We start from the raw sequence: 10154 nt of genomic DNA on the forward strand, positions 1-10154 counted from the left end.
AGTTGCCTATTAAAAGTATTACAGACATTTATTATAAAGTACTGAGTGTCTTCAACAGCTGGCAATTTTTAAAGTCTAAAATAAAATATAAGCTATTTGTGTAATAAGGCTGTGGGTATTGTCATTTTTGTTAAGGCAATGAATAGAAATGGATTACGTTGACAGTATACTGTATGCTACAAAAAAGGTAAATGTTTATGTTCATAGTGATAAAATATGCTGACAAATTTTTGCAAAATATTACTTTTCACATGATTCAGTATACTGTATATTTATCTATATATTTATATAAAATATATTATACATACACACATATGCATGTAAATTAGATAAATTTAATATATACAGAGTATGTAAAATTACATAGAAGCAAGTACCTAAATGCCACTGAAACAAAATTCAGATTTAGGATTAACAAATAGAGACTGAATCACAATTCAAGTTAGAAAAGAAAAATTAAATTCTTAACTGAGCAATTTTATACCTATCTACATTCTTGTATACTGACCTGTATACTCTCAGTATATAATACTGTAAGTTAGAAAGACAATGGAGGATGTTATTGGAACATGCTTGTAACAGAATATGTATACAGTATGGATATTTTAAAATGTCTGATATTTTAAGATTATTTCTCAAGAACTCTGTAATGGATTAATAATAAATGTTAATCTATAAAAATAGTCTAAATATTGACTTCCGGTTGGCTCCGCGAGCCTCGAAGACGCTCTTCTACGAGCGCCCGATCCCCGGTTCCGTAAAAGCCCCAGAACAGCCGAAAAACAGCTGTCTGGAGGCTTGGAACCCTCTCCCCGGGCAAAGGGGAGAGAGAAGAGCCGACAGGCGGAAGTAGAGCCCCCCAAGTGCGCTAGGAGAAATCCTGGGGCGTGAAGGGTGTGGGCTCCCTACTGAAGCCTGTCAAGCTGCTCCGGACCAGGGACGACTCTGCTAAAGCGGAGCTAGAAGCTGCAACCAAAATCTGCTGAAAATAAATGGGGGGACTTTTAACATCTTTACTTTGATTGCAGACAGAGCAAATCAGGAGAAAAAAAAGGAAAAATTGCAAGTAACACTTTAAAATGCAGAAAATGGCACCTGAGGGCGGGAGGAGGAAGCTACTAGGGAAAGTGCTTGTTAATGCTTGTTAACGTTTGCAATAGTGATACAGCTACTGGATTACACTTTAAGAGAAAGTTTTAAAGTGGAAGCGGCCAGGAAAAGAATTTGGTATCGAGGAAAAGAATTTGGTACTGACTTTAACTAAAATTTTGCTTTTATACTGTGTGGAAAATAATTGGAATTGTCATCCTGATAGCTGGATGAATACAAAGTGGCTGAAATATGGCTGACATCAGGGCTGGTGAATCAGCAAATTCTCAAGCTGTGACTGTTCAAGTTTTTCAAGAACTTCTAGACTCTTTTAACTCTGCTCTTTTGGATACAATTGAAAGAGCTTTTTCAAAAAACAGCTTGGAAAAACATAAGCAGTTGGTGGAGGGACAGCAGGAAATTACTCAGAGGAGTTTGCTTTTGGAAGATCAAGAAGATGTCAGAATTGAAAGGCAGGCTGGCACAGTTGAAACAAAGGTTTTGGCGGACGTTTCCATTCAATTGATAGAAAAGCAACAAATAGACTCTTTATTGCAAGTTGACAATCTTTATGGCAACAAATTTTGGCTATATGGACAGAGGAATGGACTGAATGATTATACAAGCAAGAAGAGTCGAAATGGGGATTTCAAATTAGAAAACGTGACCTCAAGAAGAGAGCGAGCATTTCAGAAACATCAACCTCAAATCAACATTTTAAAATTTTCAAAAATAAAATTGGGGGGAATGTTGAAAGAATTTATAAAAAAAAGGACTGGAAAAAATATAGAAAAAAGAGAAGAACAGAAGATTAAGAAAGATATCTTCCTGTAGATTTCGAAATTTGCATTTGGCAAATATGTGTTCTAATGTATTAAGAGATTTTTAAAATGTTTAACATAAGATTATATTATTTTAAAAGATATATGAGATAAATTGTGTAAGCTTTCAAGATGCCCAACTTTTTGAAGCAAAGAGGATTAATGTTAAATTCAGAATTCTATTACAAAATGATAATTAGTTTTGGATAGTAAAAGGGCTGCTTTCTAAAAAGTTAGAGGTATTAACATGGTTAATTAAAAATTTGAAAGATATCCTCCTGTAGATTTTGAAATTTATATTTGGTAAATAAGTGTTTTAATGGTATTAAGAGATTTTTAAAATGTTTAACATAAGATTATATTATTTTAAAAGATATATGAGATAAAATGTGTAAGATTTCAAGATGCCCAATTTTTTGAAGGAAAGAGGATTAATGTGAAATTCAGAATTTTATTAGGGAGTAATGTTCAAAAAGAATGATGTTCGAGGGTATGGAAATGAAATTTATTCATGATTTTTACTGTTTGTAATACTGCTAAAGTATTGGATTATACATCAAGAAAAAGTTTTTAATTTAATTGGTCTTGAGAATTTATAAAAGGGAGGTTGATGAATTGGAGCAAGGGGAGTTAAAGAACGTGTGGGAGTTTTGAATTTTATAATTAGTTAGTTTATTTTAGCATATGTTTGTTAGATGCTATACCCCGTTTTTGGGCTCTGGGAAGTCGGGGTGGGTGGGGAGGGTGGGATAAGGGGTGGGGTGGGAAAAAAGTGGTGAATAGAGAAATGTTTTAACAGAAGAAAGTATCTACGATTAGAATACAGGAGTTGCTCAGATACTAAAGGAGGAGAATATTTCACAGCAAAGAAGTTAGAAAGGAGAGAGGAGGAGAGGGTAGGAAGAGGAGAGGGAGGGAGAGGAATGGAAGAAAGGAGAGGAGGAAGGGAAGGGGACAGGAGTAGGAGTGAAGGTGAGAAGGGGGAAAAGAAGAGAGAAGTGGGGGAAAGGAAAAGGAAGTAGGATGAGGTAGGAGAGGAGGAAGGAGAAAGTAGGAGAGAAGAGGAGGGAGGAAAGAGAAAGAAAGGAGGAGAAGAAGAAGGTTTGTTGTGGAATGAGTGAAGAAAGAGAAGAAGAGCAACTCCGAATGTAATTAAAATGTCTTATTTTAATGCTTTCTTTAAGGGAAACATGTATATGTAGGATTTATTATGTATAAGAAAATGTATATTTTCTATTATGTGGGGAGGGGGAAAGGGTGGGGGGAGAAAATTGTTTGTATTTCTTATAAAACTTTCCAATAAAAAAAATAGTCTAAATATTTTCCTATAATCTAATGATAGATGCATCAAAGAAATAAGGGGGTAGCAGTTCTGCAAATAAATCTAGTAAAACTTACAAAGAAAGTCAAGTAGGTGTATGTCAGATTGAAATAATAGGTTTTGTCTGTTGTGTCATTTATTTAATTTATTATGAACTGCTAATGTAATTCATCCTTAGAATTTCCCAAGAAATATTAGAAATTTTTAGAAATATATTAAAATTTTTAGAAATATATTAATATATTCGGTGGAAATTATATCCACCGAACGAAAGGATGGACTATTCTGACTTTATTGTCGGTGTCATCTGGGCCAGTCATTGTGAGAGGGTGACTGGGATAGTTACCCTCCAAATGCGGTGGGATGACACTGGCCCCTCCTACTGCTGTGAGAGGGCAGTGAAGCCCAGCTCCTGGTATGAAGATCTACTTTTGACCCAGTATTATTAGATTATCTGGTGAAGCCCTGACCAGTTTATCTCCCACCTCTGTTTTTTGTGATGTTTACGGCTGCTGACCTTCTTGCGCTGTGAGACTCCCCCCTCTCGCAGGCTTGGCCCTCTTCATTATCGAGGGCCTACCTTGATGACGGATTTTGGAATCCCGAGAGGTGGCATGTTGTGAGGAGGGGGTTGTGGGGTTTTTTGGGGAAGTTTTTAGATAAGATTTTAAAGGGTTCTCGGAGGGGGGTGGGTTGTGTGGGTTCGGGGGATAAACTGCAGGGGAGGGGGCTGGGTCTGGCAGGGGGTCACAGTACAACGGCTGCAGGGCTCGGGGTCAAGGAGGGGGCTATAGCTCATACTGATGAGGGCTCTTCCATCAGTACTGTGGATGGCAGGCACAGATTTGGTGGGAGCAGGGGGCCATATCTGGTGGTGGGGGCGCGCACTCGCTGTCTTCGAGCAGTCGCTCCAGCCCCCAATGCTCTTCCCGTTCCCCAGGTTGCATAGACCCTCAGGGCCCGGGCCTTCGGTTGATGTTATGCAATGCCAGGTCCGTGGCAAATAAAGCCCCCCTCATTTGTGATCTTGTTCAGGAGGGGGGAGCGGACCTGGCGGGGATTACAGAGACCTGGTTGGGTCAAGAGGGGGAGTTCCTCTCATTGAAATGTGCCCACCATATTCCATTGACCGAAGTCCCAGGGTAGGGGTGGGGGGTGGGGGGTGGCGGTTCTTGTAAAGGAAGGACTTGCTCCAAGGGAGACCACTGTACTTCAGATAGCCGGGTGTGAGTCCCTGTTTAAGAAGTGGGGTTATAGGGCCTGCTGACTGCATACCTGGCTCCCTGCCGCGTGACGGCGGCCCTGCCCGAACTGCTCAATGTTATTGCTGGGGTGGCGGTTGATATCACCCGGCTCTTGGTCATGGGGGACTTCAAATTGCCATCCATCGGGGAAACATCTGAGGCAGCTCGGGAGTTCATCGCTTCCATGACGGCCATGGACCTGACCCAGTTAGTTCATGGCCCTACTCACCCAGGGGGACACACCTTGGACTTGGTTTTTGTCTCTGGTCAGTGGATGAATGATCTAGACATAGGGGATATAGTTATTGAGCCCTTGTCATGGTCAGATCATTCTCTCCTCCAGCTTGACTTTATAACCGTTACACCCCGCTGCAGGGAGGCAGAAACAATTAGGTTTCACCTAATTCCGCCCCAGGCACCTGATGGATCCGACAGGTTCCAGATGGAGCTTGGGCCATTCCCTGAAGCTCTGGGTCATGGCCCAACTGAAGACCTGGTGGCCGCCTGGGATAGGGCAGCTGCTGGGGCTTTGGACTGTGTCGTGCCTTTGCGGCCTCTGACCCGGTGCCGAACTCACTTGGCTCCTTGGTTTTCCGAGGAGCTGAGGGAGATGAAGCGCCAGAAAAGACGTCTGGAGAGCGGTTGGGGGGCCAGCCGTTCCGAATTCGACCGGACACTGGTGAGGTCTCATATTAAGACCTACCTAGTGGCGATAAAAACGGCAAAGTTTAATTATTTTTCTGCTCTTATCGCGTCTGCAGATAACTGCCCAGCCGCCCTATTTAGGGTGACCCGCTCCCTCCTCCATCTGGGAGCGTGGGAAGACCCCTTGCAGGGTCGAGCTGAGGATTTTGCGCAGTATCTGCATGACAAAATCGCTCATATTCAGGAAGGCTTGGACTCTGACTGGGTGGATCCAGACGGGATGATGGAGGCGGGTCTTGAGAATATTATCTGGGAGGAGTTTGACCCTGTGGCTCCCGAGGACGTGGACAGGATTCTGGGGAGGCTTAGCGCAGCCACGTTTATTGGACCCGTGTCCCTCCTGGTTTGTGCTGGCTTCCCGGGAGGTTACACGAGGCTGGCTCCAGAGGATCATTAATGCTTCATTGAGTGAGGGTTTCTTGCCTTCCGCCTTGAAAGAGGCGGTGGTGAGGCCCCTCCTCAAGAAGCCTTCTCTAGATCTGGCTGTTTTGGCGAATTACCGTCCAGTCTCCAACCTTCGCTTTGTGTCGAAGGTTGTTGAGAGTGTGGTTGCGCGACAGCTTCCCCAGCACCTGGATGACACTGTCTATCTAGACCCGTTTCAGTCCAGTTTCAGGCCTGGGTACAGCACGGAAAGGGCATTGGTCACATTGGTTGATGATCTCTGGAGGGCTCGGGACAGGGGTTGTTCCTCTGTCCCCTGGTCCTATTAGATCTCTCAGCGGCTTTTGATACTATCGACCATGGTATGCTGCGCTGGCTGGAGGGGCTGGGGGCACCGTATTACGGTGGTTCTCCTTTCTCTCTGACCGGTCGCAGTTTGTGTTGGCAGGGGGACAGAGGTCGTCCTCGAGGCGCCTTATGTGTGGGGTGCTGCAGGGGTCGGTCCTCTCGCCCCTTCTGTTCAACATTTATGTGAAGTCGCTGGGTGAGATCATCCGTGGTTTTGGGGTGCAGTTCCATCAGTACGCTGATGACATTCAGCTGTACATCTCCACCCCAGACCACCCCAATGATGCCTTTGAAGTGATGTCCCGGTGCCTGGAGGCCGTGCGGGTCTGGATGGGGAGAAACAGACTCCGATTCAACCCCTCCAAGACTGAGTGGCTGTGGCTCCCAGCGTCCCGATATAGCCAGCTGGTGCCATCGCTGGCTATTGGAGGCGAGTCATTGGCCCCCACAGAGAGGGTTCGCGCAGCTGTCTTTAGAAGAGCATATGATGGTTGTGGCCAAGGGGGCTTTTTATCAGGTTTGCCTGATCCACCAGTTGCGTCCCTTTCTGATTGGGACTCCCTGCGCACGGTCACTCATGCCCTCGTCACTTCCTGACTGGACTAATGCAATGCTCTCTACATGGGGCTCCCCTTGAAGAGCATCCGGTGGCTCCAGCTGGTCCAAAATGCAGCCGCGTCGGTGATTATGGGAGCGGTGGGGCATTCCCATGTAACACCTCTCCTGCGTGAGCTGCATTGGCTCCCAGTGGTCTTCCGGTGCGATTCAAGGTGTTGATTAACATCTTTAAAGCGCTCCATGGCTTAGGACATGGGTACTTACGGGACCAACTTCTGCTACCGATACCCTCCCACCGGCCAGTACGCTCCCACAGGGCGGGGCTCCTCGGGGTGCCGTCGGTCAGACAATGTCGACTGGTGACCCCCCGGGGGAGAGCCTTCTCAGTGGGGGCTCCTGCCCTCTGGAACGAACTGCCCCCGGAGGTACGGAGGATCCCAGACTTGCGCACCTTTCGCCATGCCCTGAAGACTTTGTTATTCCACCAAGCCGGGCTAGCCTAATTTTAACGGTTTTAAATTTTAAATTGGATTTTAATGGGATGTTTTTAATTGTGGGCCAAAGTATTTAATCTGGTTTTAAATTGTTTTTAACTTTTATATTTATGTATTTGATCTTGGCTGTTCACCGCCCTGAGTCCTTCGGGAGAAGGGCAGTATATAAATATAATAAATGAATGAATGAATGAATGAATGAATGAATGAATGAATGAATGAATGAATGAAGTAATATTTTCTACCATTTCAGAACTAGGCCCCAAACAAGTCTTTCTAAAAGAATGATTTTGATTCTCCTGCTTCTTTGTATGGCTCATTACACCAGAAGCTTTCCTGACGTGTCCTTTGTCTAAGTTTTATTTAGCATATATTTGGAACAACATACAATATTTGTGATTGCTATTCAATTTAACTCATTTCTTCAGTGCTCATAGTTGCTATTGAAAAGTTCACATTTCAATCCTTTTCTGAGTTTTTGAAGAAAGGCTTATTAACTCCATACTGTTGTTATTAAGACATCATATATGACAAGTGAGCAAGACTTTCTGTGACCACCCTTTTCCTGAAGAAACACTGGCATCACAATACATATCTTTGAAGCTCTACCGCGGGCTTTGTGTTACCATGCAATACATCAGCTTTCTCCCTAATAGCACTCCAGATGTGTTGGACTTCCCATGACCTCCCTCCCTCCCTAAGCGCAAACCATTATTGGGGCCTGACTGAGGAAGACCAAATGCTCTTAAGGGCAATAAGATCAGGCGCTGTACGAGAAGAATGGCCTTTCAAGTAGGGTCTTTGTGGACAAAGACAGGAAGCGCAGCTCGCAATTAGGAAGGGTACAACTAAGGCTTCGGGTCTTTCCCTCACTCAAGAACTGAAAAGACAAGGCAGAGGCTGGCTCAGGCAGCTCCGCCTCGCCCCGTCCCCCTCTCCCGGCCATATGGCGCGGCGGCCTTTTTGTGCACTTACTCTTGGCCTTACTGAGGTGGAGTGAGTGGTCTTTGACGGGCACCCGCGATGCCTCGCCAGGATACACCTCGCCCCCGGCATAGTAGTGGCACTTCTCGTCCCCGTAGCCGAAGCTCTGGGCAGCCTCAGCGGCCCCCGCCTCCTTGGACATCGTGGCCGCCAACATCAGCAAAACCATGGAGCAGAGTGCTAACGGTTCTGACACGGGTTTCAACCGCCGGTGCCTCCCGCTCAGCCTCGCTGCCTCCTGACTTTCGCTCGGAGGCCCGCGCGCCAGCCTTCCGCTCTCCATAGCCGCACGTCTTGCTGGCCCAGCTGGCAGAACAAAGGGGAAGGCACAGCAGGGCAAGGCAGGCCTGGAGGAGGAAGAACCAATCAACCGAGCTACTTTTTGGGGCGGGGCCGACGGCCCTCCCACTCTGGAGACGCGCAAGCACTGCAACTGCTGCGCTTCCACTCTTAGTTTCGCAGAGACGCGCAGCTGGCTGTGGCTGTTTTGTGGGGACCCCGGGGAGACGTTGATTGAGAAACCTTCTTCGTTCTATTAAAATAATTGTTCAGGAGCTTAAAGGCGGTTCTTCTAAAACTATTGAAGGAAGCCCTCCTCTCCCCAGGTAGAAGAAGATACCATGAGGCAGAAAATAATTAAAACCCAATACAACTTAATCAAATACAAATGATTAAATCACAACAGTTTAAATCCTTTCAAGCTAAAATACTAGCCTTGTTTAACTCATTTCCAGAACTGGCAGCCTCAGGGAAACACTTGAGCTAATCAGGGAAACAGTTGAGACTAACAAAACAACCGAAATATAGCAACAATGTAGCTAGACATAACACAGGAGCTGACAGTAACAAAGTAGCGATATCTTGTTAAACCAATTACTATCTTTTGTTAAATAAACAAGGCGCAGGAGCTAATCAAATTTCCCAATTCCATTTCTTTTCAACAGAGATAAACCATTTTTTCCTTCCAAACTAAGGAAATTATCCTATCAATAGACATAGAATTAAAACATCACCAAATACAGGATTTAATTATCAAAGGCATGTGTTAAACTGAAATACTCAGCAAGAATATATAAACTCATGTTTGGATGTCAATCAGTTTAGCTAGCCAAGAAACCGCTGACTGTCATTGTCTTGGTTTCTTGCCATTAAAAGGCTTCTTTCCGGCAGCTTTGCTTCGCTATTTCATTTATTCTTCAAAGCGTTGTTTCCTGGCTGGAAGAATCCTCATCAGGAGGCATTTTCCTCCCAACACCACACAGTGCGAATCCTGTGCCTTTAAATAGATTTAAAAGCCAGTATATCAGCGCTATTGACTTGAAAGGACATGGTGACACAAATCAATCTAACCTTTGCTATTTGCTTCTGTTAAGAATTGCTTGTGCTATTTTGCTACAGTTAGGAATTATTTGTTAGGAATTAATTCTGTAAAAGAATTGTATCCTTTGCTATCAGGTTTCTCACTTCTGCTACTTGCTTCAGAGCTAGGCACATGCTTGGATATAGAACAACAAAAAAGTTCCCAGGAACATCCTGCTCCATAGAAATGGGGCCAAAGAAGGGGGCTGCCTAGGAGCACGAACACACAAGGCTACAAGGGATGCTCTGTAAGATAACAAAGCATAGAATGAGCATGGAGAAAGAATGCTCCATGGATAAGGGGCATGGGCAGGCATTGCCCACATTGAGCAATGAACGTTTCTCTCTTATTGGCAAAATGAATGTGTAAGATCCTAGACATGTTTTCCTAGATGTGGCTTTTCTCCTTCCATGTTTGTTGTCTATATGCATATGGAATAAGTTTACCCAGCTCTTCTTTGTACAAATTTTTATTGTTTTCCAAGCCTCTTCTTGAATCTCACTATCTTTGGCACCTCAGTGACTCAGGTAAACTCTGGAAACTTACAGATTATATGCCATCAAATCTGTCAACTTTTAGCCAGTGGTGGGATTCAGCCAGTTTGCACCAGTTCAGTAGAACTGATACCTAATTTTTTGCTGAGTTCAGCGAACTGGTTAGACATGTTCCAGAAAAATCTGTGTTTTCCAGAACATATCTGGTTTTCGTTCAACTTCCTTCCAGGTGGGGAAAAATAAATCCCTCCCCAAAAGTCCAAGAGAGGAGCGACGAAAATCAAACAGAGATGTGGCACCTTCAATCACTTCACTCAGTTCGAAACTGTCTTACTTAACAGCAGGGAATGGG

General features: G+C 44.5%; 1 protein-coding gene across 2 annotated transcripts in view; it reads right to left on the reverse strand.

The window, feature by feature from the left end:
- Nucleotides 1-8360, reverse strand: part of PRDX4 (peroxiredoxin 4) — a 28982-nt gene extending 20622 nt beyond the window's left edge. For both annotated transcript variants that reach the window (XM_034433187.3, XM_087871348.1), the window contains exon 1: nucleotides 7940-8360. In XM_034433187.3, the coding sequence (XP_034289078.1) occupies nucleotides 7940-8231 (292 nt within the window). In that variant the 5' untranslated portion in view covers nucleotides 8232-8360. The remainder of the gene's footprint in view (nucleotides 1-7939) is intronic.
- Between the last annotated feature and the right edge of the window lie 1794 nt (nucleotides 8361-10154).

The sequence above is a fragment of the Pantherophis guttatus genome, chromosome 5, assembly GCF_059756535.1.
Source record: "Pantherophis guttatus breed Tessera chromosome 5, ASM5975653v1, whole genome shotgun sequence".
Taxonomy (NCBI): Eukaryota; Metazoa; Chordata; class Lepidosauria; order Squamata; family Colubridae; genus Pantherophis; species Pantherophis guttatus.